At 39.9% G+C, this 27,583-nt stretch overlaps 2 protein-coding genes across 3 annotated transcripts in view; both read right to left on the bottom strand.

The window, feature by feature from the left end:
* The window catches only part of larp4aa (La ribonucleoprotein 4Aa), a 34,551-nt gene extending 31,965 nt beyond the window's left edge, over positions 1–2,586 (bottom strand). For both annotated transcript variants that reach the window (XM_057825075.1, XM_057825084.1), the window contains exon 1: positions 2,024–2,586. In XM_057825075.1, the coding sequence (XP_057681058.1) occupies positions 2,024–2,143 (120 nt within the window). In that variant the 5' untranslated portion in view covers positions 2,144–2,586. The remainder of the gene's footprint in view (positions 1–2,023) is intronic.
* A 2,914-nt stretch (positions 2,587–5,500) lies between these two features.
* On the bottom strand, positions 5,501–26,367 carry pfkma (phosphofructokinase, muscle a). The gene is made up of 22 exons (XM_057830534.1): positions 26,226–26,367; positions 21,758–21,831; positions 21,603–21,680; positions 21,281–21,470; positions 20,879–21,044; positions 18,954–18,998; positions 18,491–18,599; positions 18,303–18,398; positions 15,033–15,125; positions 14,590–14,715; positions 14,295–14,359; positions 14,113–14,176; positions 13,138–13,284; positions 12,914–12,984; positions 10,248–10,335; positions 9,844–9,996; positions 9,614–9,778; positions 9,476–9,537; positions 8,579–8,690; positions 8,406–8,505; positions 5,815–5,920; positions 5,501–5,720 (listed from the first exon to the last, which is right to left on the bottom strand). Exons 1-22 carry the CDS (start codon positions 26,314–26,316, stop codon positions 5,579–5,581), a joined length of 2,343 nt encoding a protein of 780 aa, XP_057686517.1. The 5' UTR covers positions 26,317–26,367; the 3' UTR covers positions 5,501–5,578.
* Between the last annotated feature and the right edge of the window lie 1,216 nt (positions 26,368–27,583).

The following is a 27,583-nucleotide window of genomic DNA, read 5'->3' as shown; positions in this document are numbered from 1 at the left end:
ATGAGACTCCAGTAGCTTTCACAGATGTTTATTGGCCACAGACACGCCGTAGAATTAAAGTTCAGACATACAAAAAAGGGAAACACTTCTATGTTAAACATTGTAAAACGTTAGCATTGCTACATTGAGGCTAATTGAAAAAAGACAATGTACTAACCACAATAGCCTGCTATAAAACATTGGCAGTCTTCTCCACAACCCAAATTGCGGTTAAAAGGTGACACTTCAAACATGAAAACTCGCTGGATTAAAGAATTTGCAAGCAATGCAAACAAACACGAAAAAATCTATTACTGATACCACATGCATAATGAAAGCGAAGTGCACTTTGTTTTTCTTTCTTTTTACTAAGTGTGAAGCTTAGAGTTAGTGGCTTAGCAAACATACATCCGGTGGACATTTCAAAATTAAAGCACGTTATTCTACACTAGATTCTGCACTAAGAATACATTTAAAACGACACACATTATGAAAAATCTGATAGGCAATGATAATGTGATGTAATAAATGATACTAATTTGGCTTCAAAGTTGTTGCATGCACACTTTGCAGGAAAAGATGTGTCATTTTAGATCAAATTAAGACTTTTAATGGGCTTTAATTGGTAGACAACAAAAATGACATTGGGTTTCTTACCTATTTCATTTTCTGCACCTAACTAGCTTTAAAATGACTCATTATGCATTGTTTTTTTTAAATATTTTTAAATTTAATATAGTTTGTGTTTTATTTAAGAATAACAATGTATTGCATTTGAATTGGTGACTAGGATGTATTGTCACTATATCCGTGGTTGAATAGGAAAAAACAGGCAATAATATTGCATATCGGCAATAATTATGAGACAATATATCGCCTACTGAAATTTGTTACCGTGACAGGCCTAATAAAACCATTTTTTAAATTATATTGTATTTGTTTGAATGTAAAGCCACACTAGACTATAACCCGCTGGTTTCCACATTGTACTATGGGATAGTTACACCTAGAGGCAAAAATCCACAAATAAACCACGCTGGAATGTAAACCTCTGGATTCAGAAGTAGTGTCTTGTAGTCAACATATTAGTTACACTATTATTATATTATTTTTATACATCATTATACACATTATTAGTAAAAACAGGCCATCTTAGCTGGAGGGTCCCTGTTTAGTCCCGGTACAGGACGAAATACGGTGATGCATTGTAGGCGCTCTATCCTTAAATGAATCTTTTATGAATACAGTAATCGCAACAATCACCTTAATGTGGTATTATCCCAAAAATGGACAATATCACGCAAACGCGTCACTTTGACAAAAATGACCCTGAAATATACTGACAGTTAATCAAAATGTCTTGCACTGTTCTATTTCCTTATGACAATGTCAGCCACCACCTGCAACTAGAGGTCCCTGCCCCCCCACACAGCCTTCGCAGCCTGACAAGAACAGCTGGTCCCAAGAAACCGCCTCCCTACCCTGGACGCCATTTCGCCACTTTATCGATGTAGTCGTCCCCAAACGCGCCCGCGAGTGACAAAGCGTGTCTCTGTGCCCGGGTAGCCGAGTGGAGTCAGCTGACTACTGCGCAGGCGGTAGGCCGGCTCCTCGCGACGCATGTCACAGCGGCGAGCTAGCCTAGCTTTAGCCGCAGGACAACCAATTCGGCTAACGGCAACGGTCGGGGGGAATGAACGTCAAACTTCACTTGATACACATCAAATAATAAGAGGAGAGAGACGCGCAGAGTGCGAAAGCTCTGGCTCCAGCCCCCGGACGCCAAATTAAAACCGTTTCTCATCCAGACAAGGCAGCTTCCTAACTTATTAGCTAATGATTAGTCAGCAAACGACTTAATGAGCTTCCCGGTGGGCAGCTAACGTTAAGCTAGCTGTCTGTCGCGATGAGAAACTACGTAGCGATACAGTGGAATAAAGTGTGCTTTGACTTAACATTGACAAGGAGCTGATTTGGATCATTAATACGCCGTTGGTGGTCGCGTCGTAGCGAAATACGTGCTTGGCCATCGGGCCTCACTCACCATGCCGCCGGAGCCTCCGTCGTCGTTCGTCGGCGGAGGCTCGTCCTCCCCACCGGTCTTCGGTCCGGGGTCAGCCTCCTCCTGCAGCAGCGGCGGCTCTCCGCTCTGGTCTGAACTCATCAGCCGCTCCTGACACACTTCCACCCCGTCGCGTTCTCCCGACCCCGCCGGCCGGCCTGCCTGGCGCCCGCCTCCTCTGCCGGCCGTGTTCACCGGTCCGCCGGGTAGTCGGTCCCCCTACTCGGCGCTTGGAAAATAGCTTACTTAGCAGGCTCGCTAATAGCCGGTATGCTCGGCACCTAGCGTGCTGCGAATCAATGAAGCGGGCTACCGTCAGCTAGCTCGACGAGTCAAACTCGGAGCCCGTGCAGTGATGCTAACTAATAAAAGCCACAAAGTGCAACCATGACTCCTCGCGCGGCGCAGCGTCCTCGGTCACTTTGTCATACGACACGCCGCTCAACGTGTATTCCCGACCGAGCCACCAGAGCGGACACTGGGGACACGCACCTTCGCTTGGCGCAGGCACAGTCCGCCGACGTCCCAGCAACCACCGCGCGAGTTCTCAGTGACCTCTGCGAAAAACACTTCCGTTTCCGGTTTCACTTTTGCAACTTCACTGGCAAACGACCTCTATGAGTTTGTGCAATGTTTCCCTGCATTTATTAAAAGATACTCGAATGAAGCAGTGGCAATGTGGCAGCTGGAAGAAAAATGTAAGTTAAAAAAAATGTCAGGCGCAAGATTTGGCAAATCGTCATTATAACCTCTTTATTGACCATGCCAAAATTACTTCGAAAAATATTAAGGGAAGAAAACAAACATTCACATAAAGCAAACAAAAGAAAGAATTATAGACCAATTAAAAAGCAATGAGTTAAATAACAAAGACAGCAGGAGCACACGTTCAAAGTTATGGTTTAATTTTCCTCTCAGATATCGACATGAAATACTATAGTTCCAGTACTTTCATAAAGAAACAAGTTCAAAATGAACTACGGCCATCCGGCTCCCTCTCGCTAAACTTGGAACCTACAGGCAACCATAAATCCGCAAATAATGTAATTAATCAGAACAAAATAAGAGACCAAAAAATAGAAACAAAGTTCCGTGGTTTAATGCGTCTACAATCATAGAACATACCTACCAAATTTCATTCTGATCCGTCTGCAAATAACAGGAGTTGTGGCACACACTAGGACCAAGGAGGCCTCTCACCGAGGAGCTGGAAATAGATGGAATGATAGTTGCCCGTCTTTCTTGTGTGTGTGTGTGTGTGTGTGTGTGTGTGTGTGTGTGTGTGTGTGTGTGATGTTTTTTGGGAGCCATCCTCCTGTTGGCTTTCATGAAGTAAAGACGTGTTCATACCCCAACAATGTATCTTCTTCGATCCTCTCTGATTTTGCCACAGAGTGTCAATTTAAGTTTCTTGAAAAGAACAAAGCAATCAAGAACTTGAGCCTTCCTTCATGTGATCTAAAAATATATGTGTTTATGTGTAAACTTGCTTGGTTTGTTATGGGCAATTGCAACTCTTGCATGATTGTGCATCCTGTTACCCCTCACGATAAAGCGACTGAGAGCAACCTAAATTAACTCATTGCCTGATATTGACAATGATAGGTGTCCAATTCATTTGAATTTGGAGGATGAATGTATATGTTCATGCTTCGTTGCCACTGATGGTGCGAGACTTCCAAATGGCTTAAGCAGACAGAATGATGCTTTTAAAGTGCCTGTGACACGAAAAAGCATGTTTATTTCATAATACACGCGGTATTTTATGCCCCTGAATGATATGGGCCGCTTGGATGTGTGTGGAAGCGATCGCTATTTTTATTTAGTTTTTTTAATCCCGCGCCATGAAAATGAGTGACTTCCGGCTTCGGTCTTGCATTGAGGAGGAGGGCGCTGTGACGTGTACGGTAGAAGACGTCCTCTTCACGCTACAGTGTACTGTTGTGTATGAGGACGAAGCATTCAGCTGATTTTGCGGATTAATACGTTTATTTTTCGCATCACGCCAGCCAAACGGCTGCAGAAAAATCATTCTGTATGAGGGAGAGGCGTATGCGCCTTTTTGGAGTTTCAAAAGGTTCCCATTCACCATGGATATTTACTGTGGAACCATTGGACTTACGAGGAAGTGAGTAAACATCTTGTTTTGTATTATGTCAAATACGAATACAGCGATTACAAAGTAAACACTACAAACTTCCTTCAAATGAAGGACTACTTACATTTGATCATTGATAGGCATGTAAAAAGCTCTCCTAATGCTCATTAGCAGCAGCACGTTAGCTGCACAACAACTCCAGCCACCCTCCTCCGGGGAACGAACTGTAAATTGCTCTCCGCCGGGCGGTTTGCCGATCCGCAAAGACAATCGACAACCCAGTCGTCATGTCAAATAATCCAGGATGGTTATGTGTGATTTTCCGCTTCGAAGACTTTGAAACATCACTCGGTTCGGGTTAGCATGTCGGCTAGCTGTCACGCCTTCTGGTTTGTTTACATTCTCCGAAGCCGGGGAAGCGAAATGACATATGTCCGATTTAGGTGTCATAAAATATCGTTCGGGAGGTGCGACAGTAAAGGTGAAGTCGACAGTTTTGACCATTATGGAGTAATTTTGCCATGTCGTCCTGAATAAATGCATTTTTATTATTTCTTATTCCATTCAGCACAAGACTGTTATTTGTCATGACCATGCCATTTATATAGCTATTGGGGAAAATACTTGGATAAAAAGAATATCCTGTAAAAATATTGAAGTAAAGAGACAGAAACAATGACATTTTGCCGCTCTCTTCGTCGCGTTTTCCTCGTTGTGAATAGTTCCCCCTCGACGGGCTGACTGGTCCTTCTCAAGCCATTTATATAGCTATTGGGGAAAAATACTTGGATAAAAAGAATATCCTGTAAAAATATTGGAGTAGAGAGACTGAAACAAGGACATTTTGCGGCTCTCTTCGTCGCGTTTTCCTCATTCTGAATAATTCCCCCTCAATGGGCTGAATAGTAAAACCGATGAGCCCAGTCTACCGCTGACGTCATCCACCTGTTGGGGAAGCTAAAGCCTTATAATGGTAGGCGTGGCTAACCGGCAGATTAAAAGACTAATTTCTCAACATCTGTGCTTTGCTAAATTGTTGTATATAGTCGAATCGTCTCAAAATATGATTCTAATTCACATAATAATGCCATTTAAGACTTTTTTTTCTCGTGTCATATGCTCTTTAAAGTCGCTGAAGAAATGTCCTGATTTGAAAACCCCTGAAAATGCTGTGGCATGCTCAAGTATCCTTCTGTGTTGTTGTATTGTCTGGAATAAAAGAACAATTCGACTAAGACATTTCCAGTTATAGAAAACACTTGATTTTAGTTCCTACTGGGAGGATGGTCAACCTTACTAAGTACTTTCAACTGCCACGATACGGTTAGTTAGAAAATAACCACACACTTAAAAGTGTTTCAATCTTTCCCTTTATATTTTTTTCTGAATATATACATGAACATGCTTAACAATACAAAGACTCTTTGTGTTTTCATCTATCAGGTGCTAAAGGGGCCCCTTTTCTTGATAACATGCTCCATGTCAGCATGTTCCGATGTATCCAATTTGATGTCGTACTTGGCCAGGATCTTCATGATGGGCCGTATCTTCAACCACCACTGTGACTTTGGAATGCGGTGCCTGAAACAAATAGGGGTGGGACAGGTGGAGAATTTAGCCTAGAATACTCCACAATACTCATTCATGCGTTGTGTTGTCAGTGTGAACATCATACTCAAAGTCTGTGTCCTCTTTAAGTTCAGCGAGTGGCTGGAAGGTGAGTGCCCTCTTTTTCATGCCCAGCACACAGGCAGAGTTTGGTGTATTGGCAAAGATGCGACCTATAAGGACCACAGAAGCGTTAACTTCAGTTGTGTGTAAAATGCACCACATCAAAGTAGAGCTAAAATCTATCCTCAAACGATCATGAAACCGCAGGAAGGTCTCAAAAACTTGCTTGGTTCGTTCTTCTTGGGGAAGACACCAACTAAAATTGCTAGTTCTCCGTTATTTGTGGACGGTTAGAATCAAGGGCGTAGGTTTGCATAGAGACTGTATAGGGACATAACACTATCAACTTTTCAGGATGCTCAAATTGTCCTGACCAACTTTTAAGCAACCTTATTTGCATTATACAATGACTTCAGTTATATATGGTAATTTAGATCTTCTAAATGACCTATACCTACCTTCTTAGATCGTCTTCCCCTATATGTTGTAAGGATAGAATAGACCATAACATTATTAAGTGAATTATTTTCATTATGTTCAGATTTACATTGACCCCTTTTCACTTGCTGAATGTGCCAGTCCATTTTTTTCCCTCCAACACACGTTTGATTGGCTGATGACTTGACCCCCGCCCAACAAATACAATATTCCGCCCCCTTCAAAGACGATGGATATTAAAACATTTTTTTCCACCAGCAGCAGCCCCTGTAAGTAATGCAAAAAGTCGTTGTCAATGTTGTGGAGGTGGGGAACACACCACTAATGTTCCCATGAAAGTCCGACCTGCATCAGAGTTAGCATAACATTAATCTGTGTGAATTTCTTAAACTCGAGGAAGAAGCTGCTTTTAGAGAAATATACTCCTGTATGTTTTCTACTGTTAGTGTTAATTAAACTGTAAGAAATGTAGTGAGCCAAGGTTTACCCCCTTCTCCCCAGTTTTCAATTTAATGTTTATTTATGTGATCTTCAAGGAGCCTAAAGGAGCTTTCATTATTTTGTTGAGTTTGGCTGTGCTAGTGGACAAAAGCAGTAGTGTTTTACCTGACGGAGGGCTCCATTTTTATTTTTGTTATTCCCTGACTAAGAGGTTTTTTGTGACATTTAATTTATTTAGACAGACAATTTTTATGGGTCTTAAGGCAAATGTTTATTATTATTATTTGTTTTTGCATTCCTGGATTGTTAAGAGAATATTAAGAAGTTTCTTGTGTATGTTAATATGATTTGTGTTCAAATATTGCAGTTTAAATTTGCTAATAAAACCCAGAAATTTATTCTGGAAGTTTTAAAAATGTGTCTTGAGTAGTTTTTGAAAACAAATGTTTGAATCGAACGGTATAACACGTGAACCAATACATATGCGCTGCAAAAACCCACCATCTTAAAACTGGAAGAAAAAAACAAACAAATTCCCTTGTTTTCTGTGTAAATTTACTAGAAATGAGTGAAATTATCTGCCATTGATTCAAGTAAATTTTACTTAGATTCCTTGAAATAAGAAAAGTAGCTAGCTGAAAAAAAAAGCTAAACAGACTTATTCTAAGCAAAATGTTTGTACATTTATTTCTTTAAAATCTTGTCAGAAATGGGTTAATTCAAGAAAAGATATTGTTCAAAACATTATTTGAAATCATTTTTTTCTAGATTTAGGTGAAAAATGACCAACCTTTAGATGTGTCGGCTTTCTAGGACCATATAGTAATATTTACTTAAAGTTAATGGAACATTCTGACGCATTAATCTGTTAACTAGCCTTTAACAGTCAAAACAAGATGGATAAAACAATTCGACTAGATGTAAGAAAAAATATCAGATTAAGACGTTATAAATTTGCAATGTGTAAGTTAGTATAAGTCTATACAGATTTACTTTGCATTAATCATTTAGCCTATCAATTAATTAGGTTCATATTCGTGAGAAGTGTAGCCTGGCTGACCCCTTTTTACCCAATCTGTTTGATCTTATTAATGTCCCGTCCCCAGTAAAAAGTGTACATGCAGGTTATGCTGTTATATCGTCCCTAACAATATTGAGACCAAATCTACGCCCTTGGTTAGAATGAAATTCTCAGCTTGTATACACATAGATCCTATTTTCCTTTTTACTTAGGACTGATAATTACAATAATTAATTGCGGAATTCAGATTGCTACTCCTTCATTATTCGTGAATGGGTGGGTCAAAATGAAATTTGGTGGGTATATTCATGGGATGTGTACGCATCGATCTTGGGAGCCCGATTAGTGATTTTTTTTTTTTTTTTTTTTTGGAGCTGATTGATGAATTGCGGACCAAGCTTCTTAAGAAGACCTGACCGACATGATCCTAGCTCAGCATTATGATATGATGTACACTTTGTAAATATAAATGTGTGAATAAATTAAATTAAATTGAATTGAAGTAGAAGGCATGTGTGCTCTAGAAGTGCTCGAAATTTCCACATCGCTTTTCACTGTTCATTTGCACATTACTCAGGTATTCCTAGCCACTTCTGTGGTACATACAGTTGTCGTAAGCATAATTAGTGATACCACAGCTTTCAGCCTGTAGTGTACTGAAGCACACTCATGCTTGTTAAAAGAGACAACCTCACCGTGTCTGTAGCATTCTTTCAACTTCTCAGTCAGCCATAGGACAGACTTGGCGCCCATCTTTGTACCAAAATTCCTGTCAAAAGGTGTTGGAGTGCCACCCTTCAGTGGGACAGAAAGGTGGTCAGGTGCACATGCATAAAGGTCAGTGAACTCTTGGACCCAGCAAACCTACCTGTTGCATGTGTCCGAGCACATTTTTGCGACAGTCAAAGACGCCTTTACCTTCCTCAGAGTACAAGTTGAAGATGAAATCTGTGGTATAGTTTGCATTTGAGTTCTCATTCCTGCAGAAGGAAGAACCACAATGGCATTGTTCATTTGTACAGAAAGAAATCATGATGGATTATGATCAACAAACTTTCCGCCATGATCCACCCACAATAGAATTAGACTGTTGCATAGCCGTTAAGTACATCTGCTGCCCATTGAGGCTCATTTTGGGGAAATTCAAAAGTATGAGTTTGTCATCTTTTGCCAAAACTGCCACTTTCCAGGTATAGTTACGCATCTATCCTACAATATAATGTGCTATCATTTATACTGTAGTATATTACCTTACCGCTATTAAAAGAGGACCCTGTAATTTCTTTTCATCCACTTTGTACAGTAATATCGTTACTTCATATACTGTATGCATTCTTGAAAGCTACTTGGACATCCAATTTAGCTTAATCAATGTTAAACGCCATTGACTTGCTTAGAGTTAGCGTTGATATTTGCAGTTTTAAAAGCAATGGATATCGGTGAAGCCACACATTTAAATGACAAACTTGACAATACTGACAGGTATTTTGATCCGATGTATATGAAATAATACCAATATCCGCGTGTTTAACAGTCACTTGCTACTTATGTAGTAGAAGGTGTACTATTTGTCTTCATTTGTGTCTACATGACTTTACTATAGTTCCTCCCGGGGACCAAGTCAGGTACATGAGAAAAAAACAGGACAATTAATTGGATTGCAGCATTAAATCATGAATATGTAATTGTGTTATAATTTTAAAGGTAGGGTCAATACAGTTCATAAAAAGTAATAATGATCCCTTCCCGCTCCTATCTGTTCTACCTGAGAATCAAGCCTCTCTTGACTGTTGTCTTCATCTTCTCCACAAGATGCTCAACATTCCTCTGGCGACAAACAGCATGGTAATCATCCACAATCCAATCTATGCTTTCTAGGCTTTCTCCACCATCACATGCTCACCTCCAAGTCTTTAATGTTAAATTTCTCCTCAAATATGTATGCAGCGTCTGCCCCGGCTGCTAGTCCAGCCATTGTGGCTAAGTAGCCGCAGTATCCGCCCATCGTCTCGACAAGGAACACACGACGTTTGGTCCCTGCTGCCGACTGCTTGATTCTGTCGCACGTCTGCAACAAAAGAGAAGCGTGTGAGCATACTTTTGTATGTGGATAGCGCTAGTCCAGCTACTAACAGAGGTGATAGTGTTCAGAGCAGTGTCCGCCCCAATGCTGAAGTCAGAGCCAGGGACATTGTTGGAGACTGTGGCAGGGATTACAACCATGGGGATGCACATTTCCTCGTACTTCTCTCGGGCCTGAACCATCTCCAGGCCTCCCACGTAGGCCTGTGAGACACATAACCCAGTGCAGTCCCATTGTTAAGTAACAATTACTAATACAACCATCGTCTTTTAAAACTCCTTGTAAGATCACTTGGATAAATTTGACCTGCTCTCCTTCACTAAATATGAACTCATTCAACACCACCACCAGATTGGCTGCTGTTGTTATTTTTTTTTATCTTGTTATCAGCAGCTGTGGTTCTTTTTATCTGGAAAATTATGTGGTATCACTGAAAACAATAGCAAAATCCTACCTCAAATCCTCCGATGATGACCAAGGCGTGGATGTTAAATTTAGCAATTTTCTGGCTTATTTCCTCCATCAGTTTACCTGGAAGTGTTCTTTTTTGGGTGGGTGAACAGAAGAAATCAACATGACATGCATTATGACAGATGGTGAAAAAATAGGAATTTAACATTGATTACTTATACAGAAATCACACATAATGTGGGAATCAATTTGGAGTTTACCAAACTTGAAGTTAGTCAAACTGAACTTGAGGAGGAGATAGCATGAATTATTCTAAAGGATTAAGTCCACAAGTTTATTTTGCTTTTTGTCTTGCCACTCAATGCAAGACAAGAAAAGTTAACCTACAGTATTAACACTATCATCACAGCTAGTATTTTTTTTACTTATATACAGTGCCTTGCAAAAGTATTCGCCCCCCTTGAATCTTGCAACCTTTCGCCACATTTCAGGCTTCAAACAAAGATATGAAATTTAATTTTTTTGTCAAGAATCAACAACAAGTGGGACACAATCGTGAAGTGGAACAACATTTATTGGATAATTTAAACTTTTTTAACAAATAAAAAACTGAAAAGTGGGGCGTGCAATATTATTCGGCCCCTTTACTTTCAGTGCAGCAAACTCACTCCAGAAGTTCAGTGAGGATCTCTGAATGATCCAATGTTGTCCTAAGTGACCGATGATGATAAATAGAATCCACCTGTGTGTAATCAAGTCTCCGTATAAATGCATCTGCTCTGTGATAGTCTCAGGGTTCTGTTTAAAGTGCAGAGAGCATTATGAAAACCAAGGAACACACCAGGCAGGTCCGAGATACTGTTGTGAAGAAGTTTAGAGCCGGATTTGGATACAAAAAGATTTCCCAAGCTTTAAACATCTCAAGGAGCACTGTGCAAGCCATCATATTGAAATGGAAGGAGCATCAGACCACTGCAAATCTACCAAGACCCGGCCGTCCTTCCAAACTTTCTTCTCAAACAAGGAGAAAACTGATCAGAGATGCAGCCAAGAGGCCCATGATCAATCTGGATGAACTGCAGAGATCTACAGCTGAGGTGGGAGAGTCTGTCCATAGGACAACAATCAGTCGTACACTGCACAAATCTGGCCTTTATGGAAGAGTGGCAAGAAGAAAGCCATTCCTCAAAGATATCCATAAAAAGTCTCGTTTAAAGTTTGCCACAAGCCACCTGGGAGACACACCAAACATGTGGAAGAAGGTGCTCTGGTCAGATGAAACCAAAATTGAACTTTTTGGCCACAATGCAAAACGATATGTTTGGTGTAAAAGCAACACAGCTCATCACCCTGAACACACCATCCCCACTGTCAAACATGGTGGTGGCAGCATCATGGTTTGGGCCTGCTTTTCTTCAGCAGGGACAAGGAAGATGGTTAAAATTGACGGGAAGATGGATGCAGCCAAATACAGGAACATTCTGGAAGAAAACCTGTTGGTATCTGCACAAGACCTGAGACTGGGACGGAGATTTATCTTCCAACAGGACAATGATCCAAAACATAAAGCCAAATCTACAATGGAAGGGTTAAAAAATAAACGTATCCAGGTGTTAGAATGGCCAAGTCAAAGTCCAGACCTGAATCCAATCGAGAATCTGTGGAAAGAGCTGAAGACTGCTGTTCACCAACACTCTCCATCCAACCTCACTGAGCTCGAGCTGTTTTGCAAGGAAGAATGGGCAAGAATGTCAGTCTCTCGATGTGCAAAACTGATAGAAACATACAACTTGCAGCTGTAATTGGAGCAAAAGGTGGCGCTACAAAGTATTAACGCAAGGGGGCCGAATAATATTGCACGCCCCACTTTTCAGTTTTTTATTTGTTAAAAAAGTTTAAATTATCCAATAAATTTTGTTCCACTTCACGATTGTGTCCCACTTGTTGTTGATTCTTGACAAAAAATTAAAATTTTATATCTTTATGTTTGAAGCCTGAAATGTGGCGAAAGGTTGCAAGGTTCAAGGGGGCCGAATATCTTTGCAAGGCACTGTATATATATATACACACACATAAGGAGTGGTCGAGATGTTCTTTTTCATATATTTACCCTTTTAAACTTTTTTTCTTCTTTGTTTGGATCGATTATTTATCATCTAAAATATTGGGGAAAATGCAACAGTAACAAAAAAATACAACGAAGCAATAGTTATGAGGTAGATATCTTTGACTTTTTCACAGACGTTAATTTTTTAATTGTGACGTAATTTGTTTAAAAGTTTAAAATATGCGAGTGAATAATTTTTTAAAGTCGTTTTTTTAAAATTAGATATTAGACATCAATTAATGATATCTAAGCTAAAAGTAACAGACATTTCAATTAAAAAATACGATTACTTACCTTCTTTTTATGGCTAGGTGGAAACAAAAGCGGTTGCGCGACGTCTATAAATGGAGGTCTCCATGGTAAAACTGACAAATTAAAAATAGTTCGGGAACTTAATGCGCCATGAATCTGCTATGGCACTATATAGACATATTGTTCTTTCAAACACAACAGTTCTTTTGGCTTAAAATACAGCAGTTTATTTTAAAGAGGGGTGCAAGAGCAGAAACTGCTTTTTCAGCCTTGTCTGTGTTTTCCACCATATATAAAATGTGTATACCGGTATACATATATATAGTATGTGTGTGTGTGTGCGTGTTTACCTCTTTGTGCCCAACATTGAGCCTCCCAAACCAGTCCAACCGCTCACTGAAGTCCAGTTGATAGGCTCAATCTGAAGTAGGAGAGAGGACATGAATGGTCACAATACATACAAAACAGTACTTGAACTAACACTAGAATTGTGCAGATTAGAGTTATTAAACATAAGCTAGGTCGAAGCCGCTAGGTCAAAGTAGGTGTGTATACAATAAGCGACTGCAGCTACCTGTCCGTGTGCGAGGCCGTCAAAGCCGTCATGGACAGCCAGCATGTTGTGACCCTGGATGATGCCCATCCTGACGGCTGCACGCACAGCTGCATTCATGCCAGCACAAGGAGCGCCAATATTTATTATGGCCACATTGATGTTGCTCTGGTACAAGGGAGTCATAGGTAACTTGAATTGAAAGCAGTTACATATACAGGAAGTGATGAACAGTGCTGCCAGATGCATGTGAACTTGTGCATTTGCATGGTAATTGCGCTTCCTGTAAAAAGCGTGAGCAATAGCTTAAAAATTCCAAAGTGTGCAGTAATTTAACTTTCTCTTCTAAATTCTAATGTCTTGAAATTTATAGACCTCCACTTTTGCATTAGAAAAATGTACTTCCTCAATCCAACTCCAGTCTCATAAAAATGCAAATTAATTTGCTGAATTTTTTTTTTTTTTTTTTTTTTTCAAAAATTAAAAGTATAACCATTTTTATGGGGTGGAGGAACCTCAAAGACTTCCACTTAAAACTATTTTTCTTTGACAAATATGCTTTCTCAAGGATTACAACTTGATATTATTGTTGCATTCTTGAAAAAATACAATTTCCAGGAATATATTTTCTTTAAAAAAAAAAAAAAAAACAGCACTTTTCCCACTTTTTGTCATTTTACTTTTTTAGCAAAGATTACGTGAGATAACTTTATTGCTTTGGGGGAAAAAATGTTTCTTTAGAATAATACGATTTTTATTTGAGATGATCCCTGAAAAAAATATGACAGTTTAACACCCTCTGCCCAAAAATGTTTTTTCCCCCAAAAAACTGACATCTTTATTGAAAAAAACAATAGTAATGTCAGGATTTTATTCTTTGTTTCCTGTGTGCGATCATTTTGCAGAAAATACAGACATTTTGAGCATGCATTCCGTACACCAGTATTTCCCATCAGCAACACTTGTCGATTAGACATAATTAGATTAGGTCCTTACTTTAACATCTGGAGGGTTAATGTGGGCCAACAGCTTGTATGTGTTCCAGTTGTTTTCAAAGCTCCTGCAGTTAAGTAAAAATTATTCTTTGGGCCGATTCTGTTTCTGTGTTGTTAATACTGTATTTGAGATTAACAGCAACAATAATATTAACATAAATTTATTTGGTGTGAACATCTTACTTTCCTCTAAGCTTGATAGCATCATCGAATCTGCCTTCAGCCATGGCAGCAGTCACATCTTTGGTCTGAAAAGCAGAAATAGCAAAAACGGGAATATGATTTACAGTCACATCTATGAGCACTTTAAATCCTTTCACATTCAAACTCCCCATTTGTGTCTATGAGTTGTCTTACAGGGTGCGTATTTTAACTTTATAGCAGTTTTGTGATGCAGTGTTTTAACTTTATTGTGCACTTGCCTGGTAGTCAGCTGTCTTATTTTCCTTTCCCTCACAGAATAAATAAGCAAACATACCACTTGAACACACTCCATGAGTGGGAGCCTCACTGCCTGGTTGCCAGACAGGCTGACCACACAGGCCGGGGTGTCTGGTGTGGCTTCCAGCAGAGCCATCACTGCCTCAACGCCCATTCTGCTGCCCTGGAGGGGACAAACATACAAAACCACAGTCACAATCTTTATTATTTTAAGGCATCCATTTGTGGTTTTGTTTGTCTTCACTCTTCCAACAACCGGATAAAACTGGGTAAATTCAACATATCAGAAGGTATATAGGTGTACAGTTTAGCTAAAAAATATGGATGCAAGAAATATACACACGGTAACAGAATAAAGGTGATTTAGAAAGTGTGCCAATTTTAACTTAATGGCTGCCAATAACGACAATAGACATTGAATGTACATACTGTATATTGCAGTAAATGAGTAATGTAAGGAGGTTTGATTGAGGTACTGACCAAGATTCTGTCAAAGGCAGAGGGTGTCCCTCCCCTCTGTACATGTCCAAGAACAGTGGTGCGCGTATCAAAACCAAGTCTGTCAGTTACCAGCTGGAGAACCATAAATCAATCTATTAGTGTTACCAGTAGTGCACTCTACAAAACATGAAAAAAAAAATGATTATTTTTGCCTGTCTTTATTATGCAGTGTAACACAGGTTTGCAAATTGAGCCAACTGGACAAGTCAAACTTATTGATAGACCTAAATCACCCCCCCACGCTCCAAAAACAAAAATAATCCCACAAAGGGCGCTTCACAGACAAATACCTATTAAAATGGTAAACATAAAAATGTTTCGGTAATAATGTTACAGATAAGCAAATATTAGCCATTAAAATTATGAAAAAACAAGCCATTCTGTCCACTCTAAGGTGATGTGCGTGTGTCCAATGAATGCAGTCAAACCATACACTGGTCAAATGTCAGATGCTAATTAGGTATCATTGCTACGACCGAGATCCAGAAAACTCCCCACAAAATACGTACTTCCAAATGCTAGAGTCTTAATAAGGCTCTAAAGTCATTTTCCAATACAGTATTTTAAACTGTTTCATTCATAAGATGATACAGTAAATGGGAGTGTGCCCAAGTTGTTATTGGTGTTTTGTTTTTTTTAAATCTGATTCAATCACGCTTGCAAGTTAAATCACTCTTCAAACGGTAGGTTTTGAAATTGGTCACAATATGACATTACACGGTGCCTTATTATGCCAGTACCCGCCCTCTTCATTCTTCCTCCACGCTCTCTAGAAGCGGGAGTGCCGAGGAGGCAGGCAAGCTTGTCGCTACTTCCTGGTTTAAACTGAGCTGAAACAAGCATACAGTATATAAATAATGCAGACTTTAAATTTATACATGTGCATTTGCTGTGGTTTAGTACAACAAATTTGTCGCACAACTAGTTCCTGTCTTTGTCACTTTTTATTCTCACGACTTCCACCCCTTCGTCGCTGTTTGCCGATTAGCCACACGAGAGGCAATGTTGGCCTCTTTGCCTGGTCCTCGATCGATTTCTTTAGGAAGAAATATTAAAATAATATCCAAGAATTTTGGAACCAGGAAGTCCTAGTGAAATCTTGCCTTCTGACTGAAATACGCCTCTTTGCGTGCAAGTGTACACAGAACCCCACTGAAGCTTGAGTGTGAAGTGATTGAATGTTTTATTTATGTATACTTGTGAAATAATGAATGTTTATATCATTGAAATACAGTTGTATTCCACGTCTCCGCTATGTGTCAAAGTAACTATGCATTGCCAGTGCTCACGAGCTTCCCACTGACACACCAAAGCCACTGATGGTCAATCAGAGCAAAGAATATTCAAATAAGATCCAGTCAGCTGCATATTAAACTAAAGTAGCTTGAAAAATGACTTTCTGGGCATTTTCATTGCAGATTGTTGCACAAAATAATAATGGAAAAAAAATACAGTGGGCAAATAAGTATTTAGTCAACCACCAATTGTGCAAGTTCTCCTACTTGAAAAGATGAGAGAGGCCTGTAATTGTCAACATGGGTAAACCTCAACCATGAGAGACAGAATGTGGGGAAAAAAAACAGAAAATCACATTGTTTGATTTTTAAAGAATTTATTTCAAAATTAGAGTGGAAAATAAGTATTTGGTCACCTACAAACAAGCAAGACTTCTGGCTGTCAAAGAGGTCTAACTTTTAACGAGGTCTAACGAGGCTCCACTCGTAACCTGTATTAATGGCACCTGTTTTAACTCATTATCGGTATAAAAGTCACCTGTCCACAATATCAGTCAGTCACACTCCAAACTCCACTATGGCCAAGACCAAAGAGCTGTCGAAGGACATCAGAGACAAAATTGTAGAACTGCACCAGGCTGGGAAGACTGAATCTGCAATAGGTAAAACGCTTGGTGTAAAGAAATCAACAGTGGGAGCAATTATTAGAAAATGGAAGACATAAAAGACCACTGATAATCTCCCTCAATCTGGGGCTCCATGCAAGATCTCACCCCGTAGTGTCAAAATGATAACAAGAACGGTGAGCAAAAATCCCAGAACCACACGGGGGGACCTAGTGAATGACCTACAGAGAGCTGGGACCACAGTAACAAAGGCTACTATCAGTAACACAATGCGCCGCCAGGGACTCAAATCCTACACTGCCAGACGTGTCCCCCTGCTGAAGCAAGTACACGTCCAGGCCCGTCTGCGGTTCGCTAGAGAGCATTTGGATGATCCAGAAGAGGACTGGGAGAATGTGTTATGGTCAGATGAAACCAAAATAGAGTTTTTTTGGTAGAAACACAGGTTCTCGTGTTTGGAGGAGAAAGAATACTGAATTGCATCCGAAGAACACCATACCCACTGTGAAGCATGGGGGTGGAAACATCACAATTTGGGGCTGTTTTTCTGCCAAGGGACCAGGACGACTGATCTGTGTAAAGGAAAGAATGAATGGGGCCATGTATTGAGAGATATGAGTGAAAATCTCCTTCCATCAGCAAGGGCATTGAAGATGAGACGTGGCTGGGTCTTTCAGCATGACAATGATCCCAACCACACAGCCAGGGCAACAAAGGAGTGGCTTCGTAAGAAGCATTTCAAGGTCCTGGAGTGGCTTAGCCAGTCTCCAGATCTCAACTCCATAGAAAATCTGTGGAGGGAGTTGAAAGTCTGTGTTGCCCAACGACAGCCCCAAAACAACACTGCTTTAGAGGAGATCTGCATGGAGGAATGGGCCAAAATACCAGCAACAGTGTGTGAAAAACTTGTGAAGAGTTACAGAAAACGTTTGGCCTCAGTTATTGCCAACAAAGGGTACATAACAAAGTATTGAGATGAACTTTTGGTATTGACCAAATACTTATTTTCCATCATGATTTGCAAATAAATTCTTTAAAAATCAAACAATGTGATTTTCTTGTTATTTTTCCCACATTCTGTCTCTCATGGTTGAGGTTTACCCATGTTGACAATTACAGGCCTCTCTAATATTTTCAAGTGGGAGAACTTGCACAATCAGTGGTTGACTAAATACTTATTTGCCCCACTGTATATATGATAGATATTAATACAGATATGTTATGTAGTATACATCACACTAGTGATATATTTCGCTACTTAAATGACCCCTCCCTTTTCTTTGTTTATTAATACTGCCTTTTATAGTTAACGTTACATCGAACTGTACACAATAAATAAAACTACACATTTGGAACACTGTGTAGTACATTCACCATGCGGGCCTTGCCTTTTTAATGTGGTCCGATGAAATGGGTTTCCCATCCCGGGACATCGCACCCTCAGCAACAATGATCACATTCAGTCGAGAACCTCTTGCCCGTTGCTGAAAACACAAACTATTGTTAGTGTCACACATCATTCAAGGTGACCTACGGACAGCAGCGGACTGTGAACCGCGAGCAGGGAAAGTCGTACATCTGCTAGCCTCCTGAACAAGTGTTCCTCCCAACCGTCATCTGGTGGCATCTCTGGAATGAACACCCAGTCTGCACCGCAGGCCAGAGCCGACACCAGTGCCAAGTACCTTGAAGTCAGGGGTAGACACAAACATGCAACTCTTGAAAGATTAGCATAGTTTTGTTTCTCGAAGAAAAAAAAAAAGATTACATAAAAACATAAAAATGAAAACATAAAAATTTCTGGGTGACCCCGAGCTTTGAATGGAATTGTACTTCCACCTTCTTCTCCTTTTCCTTCAAGGTTGTTCTTGGGCTTTTTTGTTATTATTCGTATTATGGGTCTTTTCAAAATTTGTCAGCAATTTGCCTCCTGCACCCATATCTAGTGAGGTCAGCTTCAGATCCAATGAAATTAAATTTCTGAATAAAATTTGTATTCTCACACAGACAAATAAATAATGAACATTTGATTTACTGACCCACAGTGTCTGCCCATCACTTCCAGGATAAAGGTCCTCTGGTGGCTGCGAATACACATAATCAAATAATGGTAACCATAACTGCAGTATTGTACTGCACATTCGTAAATCGTCAGAATAGTAATGATACAGTGCCTTGCAAAAGTATTCGGCCCCCTTGAATCTTGCAACCTTTCGCCACATTTCAGGCTTCAAACATAAAGATATGAAATTTAATTTTTTTGTCAAGAATCAACAACAAGTGGGACACAATCGTGAAGTGGAACAACATTTATTGGATAATTTAAACTTTTTTAACAAATAAAAAACTGAAAAGTGGGGCGTGCAATATTATTCGGCCCCTTTACTTTCAGTGCAGCAGAAGTTCAGTGAGGATCTCTGAATGATCCAATGTTGTCCTAAATGACCGATGATGATAAATAGAATCCACCTGTGTGTAATCAAGTCTCCGTATAAATGCACCTGCTCTGTGATAGTCTCAGGGTTCTGTTTAAAGTGCAGAGAGCATTATGAAAACCAAGGAACACACCAGGCAGGTCCGAGATACTGTTGTGGAGAAGTTTAAAGCCGGATTTGGATACAAAAAGATTTCCCAAGCTTTAAATATCTCAAGGAGCACTGTGCAAGCCATCATATTGAAATGGAAGGAGCATCAGACCACTGCAAATCTACCAAGACCCGGCCGTCCTTCCAAACTTTCTTCTCAAACAAGGAGAAAACTGATCAGAGATGCAGCCAAGAGGCCCATGATCACTCTGAATGAACTGCAGAGATCTACAGCTGAGGTGGGAGAGTCTGTCCATAGGACAACAATCAGTCGTACACTGCACAAATCTGGCCTTTATGGAAGAGTGGCAAGAAGAAAGCCATTTCTCAAAGATATCCATAAAAAGTCTCGTTTAAAGTTTGCCACAAGCCACCTGGGAGACACACCAAACATGTGGAAGAAGGTGCTCTGGTCAGATGAAACCAAAATTGAACTTTTTGGCCACAATGCAAAACGATATGTTTGGCGTAAAAGCAACACAGCTCATCACCCTGAACACACCATCCCCACTGTCTTACATGGTGGTGGCAGCATCATGGTTTGGGCCTGCTTTTCTTCAGCAGGGACAGGGAAGATGGTTAAAATTGACGGGAAGATGGATGCAGCCAAATACAGGAACATTCTGGAAGAAAACCTGTTGGTATCTGCACAAGACCTGAGACTGGGACGGAGATTTATCTTCCAACAGGACAATGATCCAAAACATAAAGCCAAATCTACAATGGAATGGTTAAAAAATAAACGTATCCAGGTGTTAGAATGGCCAAGTCAAAGTCCAGACCTGAATCCAATCGAGAATCTGTGGAAAGAGCTGAAGACTGCTGTTCACAAACACTCTCCATCCAACCTCACTGAGCTCGAGCTGTTTTGCAAGGAAGAATGGGCAAGAATGTCAGTCTCTCGATGTGCAAAACTGATAGAAACATACCCCAAGCGACTTGCAGCTGTAATTGGAGCAAAACGTGGGGCTACAAAGTATTAACGCAAGGGGGCCGAATAATATTGCACGCCCCACTTTTCAGTTTTTTATTTGTTAAAAAAGTTTAAATTATCCAATAAATTTTGTTCCACTTCACGATTGTGTCCCACTTGTTGTTGATTCTTGACAAAAAATTAAAATTTTATATCTTTATGTTTGAAGCCTGAAATGTGGCGAAAGGTTGCAAGGTTCAAGGGGGCCGAATACTTTTGCAAGGCACTGTATTAATCAGTTTACGTTAAAGCCGTTTTGTGTTTATTTATAATTGTATTTTTGTGTTGCTGCATGAACAGATCTCACTACATCACACTAAATGAGATGGATCTCGCTGGGATTTTACCTATATAACTAAATCTTAAATAGAAATAAAATAATTGTAGTATTAACATTGTGTCTAACCTTTGTGCAGTAGTGGTGATGGCGTCAACCACCTCGATGATGCGGTGCAGGGCAGAGTCCGTGCCAATGGTCATGTCGGTACCACAAAAGTCATTATCGATGGATCCCACCATGCCCACGATGTTTAGGTGGGAGGACTTTTTGGCTTCTTCATCTGTTATCTTACCTGCAAACGTTTCATAACGATGCACATGACATGATAATGAGAAGTGTTATATCCTTTCCCTAATTTTTTTGTGAAAAAAAAACTTTTTGTTTTGAAACCGTTATGTGTGATTTAAAAAAGGACTTTTTCCTTGTTTAATACAATAATTCAGAGCGAGGAGATCGTTCATTCAAAAAAAAAAAAAAAAAAAAAAAAGAGATCATTGATGGAGTGAATGCAAAACGATGTCTCCTTACCAGCTCGGAGAAGGTCAGCAAGCAGTCCACTCCACTCTGCCCTGAACTGATTGGCCCCAGTCAGGCTGCCGTCACCTCCGATAACACACAGATTGGTGATTCCGAGCTTCACCAGGTTGCAGGCTGCTTTCATGCGGCCTTCCCTTGCTCTAAAGTCTTTACAGCGTGCACTGCCGATGACTGTCCCCCCCTAAAGCCACACCAAAAAAAATTAATCTGATGAGCACTCTTGCAACTCAACAAAGCTTACTTGATGCAAATGTCTTTTGTCCCAGCTTCTTTTACATCATGAGTGATGAATCCACATGTGTCATCAACTCACCAGCTGAAGCATCATGGAAACACTCTCCCATGTGGCCGGCCGAATGTTTTCTGCTCCATCGACGAGGCCCTGGTAGCCCTGAAGCAGACAGTTTGGAATCTTTTAATTTCCAGCCTTCAAGTACTGTATATTTGCTACAATATCTTGTTTCCTACCTCATGAACAAAGTATACTTTAGCTCCAGTGTAGAGACCTACTCTGACTGTGGCTCTGACAGCAGCGTTCATGCCTGACACACACAAATTGAGATTTTGTTGGATTTTATGACATGCATAAATTTATGGTCAGCAGCAGTAGTAGTTGTACTACCATGACTAATACAATAGTTGTGCTAATAAAAGAAGCTGTACTGGATGAAGCAGTGCTCCTTGTTATTTTGCTATTCATAGTATTTCTATGTATCATGGCAGTATATTTGTTGTTTTAGTAGCGGCTTTAATGGTATTCAATTATCTACTCCTTTTACTAGTTGTTGTGGTAGCCTTATTTCATATGATTTGACAGAACTCAGGATATGCTGCATCCTCAATCTGAGGCTGTCTTGTAAACATCGAGCATGGCGTTGTATTGAGACTTGTGAATTAGACTTGTCGCTAAATTCAATTCATTTTGAAAAATGCCTTATGGAGTAGTCATTGTGTAGTTGGCCCGTTTTGACGTGCAGACAATTCTGGCTGTATAGTCTATGAAGTAGATCTGAATAGTTTGCGTTGCATTTGAATAGTTAACATAATAGATGGATAATTTGGATAAGTAAAAGATTGGATTTATGATCCATCACTACCCACTCACCTCCATGACTTAAAACATTGATCAACACATAATCTAAGAAAGCTCATGATATTCAGATTCACATCTGGGAGGTTGGTCACCGCGTTTTAGCTGGTGGCCCGTTGAACACTTGTGAGACAGGTAATAAATGTTGTGAATTGAACACTTAGGACTTGGCTAGTGATTCTGTTGCTTTTCTTTATTGAATTAAATGAAGTGAGTTTCGATAACCCTGTTGTGTTTTGGCGGACCAGCATGGAAATTACGGCTGACTAATGTAGTTTTTTTTAGTAGATGCAGATACATTTTAGTCACAACAAGAAATTACAGGTTGAACATCTAAATGTTTTACAAGAATTTGTCAAGCGTTAGGCTATGTAACTTTATCATACAATAATTTTCGAGAACAAAACGATGAACAAGTCATTATTTGATATGTTATCGTTAGATTTAAGTTTTTTTTTTTTTTTTTAATGTACGCGGTACATAGGCAACATGAGTGAAGTTATTCGGGAAAACATCTGCTTCATGCCCTCAATGCTAAATCATGCTTCTTATATTCTATTATTTTATCTTTAAGCGGTAACTCTATATATATACTAGTCCTTCTAAAAAAATTAGCATATTGTGATAAAGTTCATTATTTTCTGTAATGTACTGATAAACATTAGACTTTCATATATTTCAGCATTATTACACACAACTGAAGTAGTTCAAGCCTTTTGTTTTAATATTGATGATTTTGACAAAAAAGTCGAACAAAAAAAAACAAAAATCCCTATCTCAAAAAATTTGCATATTTCATCCGACCAATACAAAAAAGTTTTTTAATGCAAAAAAAGTCAACCTTCAATTAATTATATCAGCTATGCACTCAATACTTGGTCGGGAATCATTTTGCAGAAATAACTGCTTGAAATGGGCGTGGCATGAAGGCAATCAGCCTGTGGCACTGCTGAGGTGTTATGGAGGCCCAGGAAGCTTCGATAGCGGTCTTAAGCTCATCCACAGTGTTGGGTCTGGTGTCTCTCAACTTGCTCCTCACAATATCCCACAGATTCTCTATGGGGTTCAGGTCAGGAGAGTTGGCAGGCCAATTGAGCACAGTAATGCCATGGTCAGTGAACCATTTACCAGTGGTTTTGGCACTGTGAGCAGGTGCCATTTTTCAGTAGGTGCAACCTGCTGAAAAATTAAATCTTCATCTCCATAAAACTTTCCAGCAGATGGAAGCATGAAGTGCTCCAAAATCTTCTGATAGCTAGCTGCATTGACCTTGCCCTTGATAAAACACAATAGACCAAAACCAGCAGCTGGCATGGCACCCCAGACCTTCACTGACTGTGGGTACTTGACACTGGACTTCAGGCATTTTGGCATTTCCTTCTCCCCAGTCTTCCTCCAAAGTCTGGCACCTTGATTTCCGAATGACATGCAAAATTTACTTTCATCTGAAAAAAGTACTTTGGACCACTAAGCAACAATCCAGTGCTGCTTCTCTGTAGCCCATGTAATGCGCTTCTGCCGCTGTTTCACACACATCTGTGCACGGCGGCTCTGGATGTTTCTACTCCAGACTCAGTCCACTGTTTCTGCAGGTCCCCCAAGGTCTGGAATCGGCCCTTCTCCACAATCTTTCTCAGGGTGTGGTCCCCTCTTCTGATTGTGCAGCGTTTCCTGCCACACTTTTTCCTTCCCACAGACTTCCCACTGAGGTGCCTTGATACAACACTCTGGGAACAGCCTAGTCGCTCGGAAAATTTCTTTCTGTGTCTTAGCCTCTTGCTTGAGGGTGTCAATGATGGCCTTCTGGACAGCAGTCAGATCAGCAGTCGGTTTTGAGTAATGAACCAGGCTGGGAGTTTTTAAAAGCCTCAGGAGTCTTTCGCAGGGGTTTTGAGTTAATTCGTTGATTCAGATGATTAGGTTAGTAGCTTATTTAGAGTACCTTTTCATGAAATTTTTTGAGATAGGGATTTTTGTTTTTTCTTGACTTTTTTGCCAAAATCATCAATATTAAAACAATAAAAGGCTTGAACTACTTCAGTTGTGTGTAATGAATCTGAAATATACTTATGAAAGTCTTATCAGTGCATTACAGAAAATAATGAACTTTATCACAATATGCAATTTTTTTTTTTTTTTAGAAGGACTAGTATATGTATAGCGGAAAACACAGACAAGACTGAAAAAGCAGTTTGTGCTGTTGCACTCCTCTTTAAAATAACCTGCTGTATTTTAAGCCAAAAGAGCAGTTTTGTTTGATGGAACAATATGTCTGCAGTATATGCTGCCATAGCAGATTCATGGCGCATTAGGCCCCCGAACTATTTTTAATTTGTCCGTTTTATCCTGGAAACCCCTGTTTACAGACGTCACGCAACCGCTTTTGTTTCAACCCAGCCATAAAACGAAGGTAATTAATTGTATTTATTATTCAAAATGGCTGTCAGTTTTAGCTTAGACTCATTCATTGATGTCTAATACTTCATTAAAAAAAAAAAAACGACAAAAAAATTATTCACTCGCATATTTTAAACTTTTAAACAAATTACGTCACAATGAAAAAAATTGTGTCTGCAAAAAAAGTCACGGATATCTGCCTCATAACTATCGCTTAATTGTTTTTGTTTTTTTTTGTTACTGTCGCATTTTCTCCGATATGTTAAATAATCGATCCAGTCAAAGAAAAATTGAAACACAACATTTAAAAGGGCAAATATATATATATATATATATATATATATATAAAAATCTCGACCACTCCTTAAAGTCTGCGATTTCTGAATCGCGACCCCTTGTTATGTTACCATGTTTCACCCAAAAAAATCCAGTGTCTTGATACTCAGTGAAACATGCTACATGGATTTTTTGGATCGAAACAAGGTAAGTACGCGATAATATCTCATTAAAGTCATGGTGTCTTTAATTCTGCTCTTTCACGCTCTCACCTCCAAATAGGGTTTCGCAGTTTTTTTTTTTTTTTTTTTTTTTAATGCCCTCCTGTTCAAAAATTTTCTTCCCCCAGAAAATTGAGATTTTAAGCTTTCCAATGACAATGATGTCATTGATCCAAAGTTGGCCAAATTGGGGGTCTCAGAGAGGAACTTCAGTTCACCCGAGTGTTTTCTGCCACATATATATATATGTATAATATACATATATAACACTCTGGTTGGTAATTTTTTTGTTTATAATTATTGTTCGACTAAGGAATTCAACTTTAGAGGTCCGGTTTCTGGTAACCAGTAATATTTACCTGCTTTTGTCATTAGAAAAGCATCAGCACATACGTAGCAATAAAGCTGTGTAGCTGCAGAACTAATCATCTCAAGCCTTTGCTGACCTTTCATTACAAGGTCAGCAGACAAGGCCAGAATAGGCACCATGAAAAGGACAGGACGCGTTAATAGCGCGCCCTATGGTTTGCACCTGAATACCCCGTAATGTCAAATGCCACAGCATGTGCTTGTGTTGTGACAAATTGGCAGGCTGCAGCTCTTGTTTCACTGGACAGCTGCTACTGAAGGCAGCACTGTCTCACCATCGTGCTGGAGCAAGGTCACAGCCACTAAAATTAGCCTAAAGACACAAATTGTAGGATTGGTGGGCGTAGGTATTGTGTGAGAATATGAAAGAAATCAATGATGTCACTTCCTGGAGGTGGACAGGGAGAGTCCATCCTCCTTAGTCATGAGGATGGTGTTTCCCAGTTGCAATTGTAAAACAGAGAAACTTTTTTTTTTTTTTTAATTCTGTCACATAATCTCAATGAATGCCAAGAGCACAAACACACACAAGTGTATCTATTTTTGTTTTAGTTCAACTGCCAGGGAACTTTATTTTGCTTACCTTGAGCGTCTCCTCCAGATGTCAGCACAGCGATGGAGCGCCCTAGCCCCATCTTGGTGGGGTCAGTGATTGGGTAGAGATTCTTTGACATGTTTCGCCAAGTAACCAGCGAAGGCTACGATGAAGAGAAAAGGAGAACACTGGCAGGAGAGGTTGCTGAACTCCTAGAAATGCACAGGCTTTATAGTCCGCTGGTTTCCCAAGTCCACTCCCACCAACACCCTCCTCCACCACCACCACTCAGCTAACTAAATATAAGTCCAAGCACCTGCTCTGGACATGACAACACAAGGCAAATAATCCTCATAATACATACATGAGTATTCGGGCTACAGCTTATTTCTCCCACAAAAAGGAAAATTACAGAAAATAAACACCTATAGGAAGACAACCAAATGTGCAGTTATCTAAACACATGTAATAAAACTAGCCCCCAATTGTCAATGCCACAAACACATTTCACATGAAGACTCAATTCACAAAAAACAGTCCTTTTTCGTGAATCTAAAAAGTTGGCGATTGACCTCTTAGACAAATGCAGTGTGTTTATGTTCTAACCACTGACTCCGAGAACACTGATTAGCTGGAAAAAAAAAAAAAAAAAAACCTTAACAAAGAAACTAACTAGCAACAACTTTTGAAACCATTGACAATTTATTCCAAGTCGAGAACAGTCAAAAAATAGCAAGGAATGAGCTACAAAACAGGATACAAACAGAGGGGAAGAACTGGGCCTAGGGTCCAATTCGAGCAGGATGCACTAGGCATCCAGAGAAGTCACAACATTTGACGGAATTGTTCATTCTTTTGAAGTGATCACGACTGGCTTACTGGGCGCGACGTCATCTTGGAACGTTATGTCCATTAGTTATCTTATGGTGAGTTTGTGTGATGTGGTTCGGTCAACTGTCAGCATACTAGCCTGTGTCATGCCACGTCACTTCCTGTTTTATTTTGAAAGCTTCACCCTCTTCATAGTCGCGTACTTGCCCTTCCTCTTGTCATCTAATCACCTATTGTTTCCACCTGTTCCTCATTACCTTGTGTGTGTATTTAATGCCCTAGTTCCCCTTGTCTTGTGCAGAAGTGTCTTTCATGTAAGGTCAGTCACGTCAGCCTCTCGCCATAGCATCATAGTTATTCGGTACATTATCCTCCATTGGAGTGCTTTGCGTTTGTAACTTTTTATCCTAGCCAGCTTGAATTTTTCCTCCTTGTGGAGCGCTTTATGTTTTTGCATTACCTCCCGTTTGGAGCGCTTTGTGTTTGAAACCTTATTTTCTTTCTAGTCACCCTGACTCATTCCTCCGTTGGAGCGCTTTTTGTTTGTGCTTTTTTTCATCCCCGCATGTCAGCGG

This window comes from Corythoichthys intestinalis, chromosome 2 (assembly GCF_030265065.1).
Source record: "Corythoichthys intestinalis isolate RoL2023-P3 chromosome 2, ASM3026506v1, whole genome shotgun sequence".
Taxonomy (NCBI): Eukaryota; Metazoa; Chordata; class Actinopteri; order Syngnathiformes; family Syngnathidae; genus Corythoichthys; species Corythoichthys intestinalis.
Note: the sequence above shows the minus strand (reverse complement) of the source record. Positions and strands in the feature narration are given on the sequence as shown.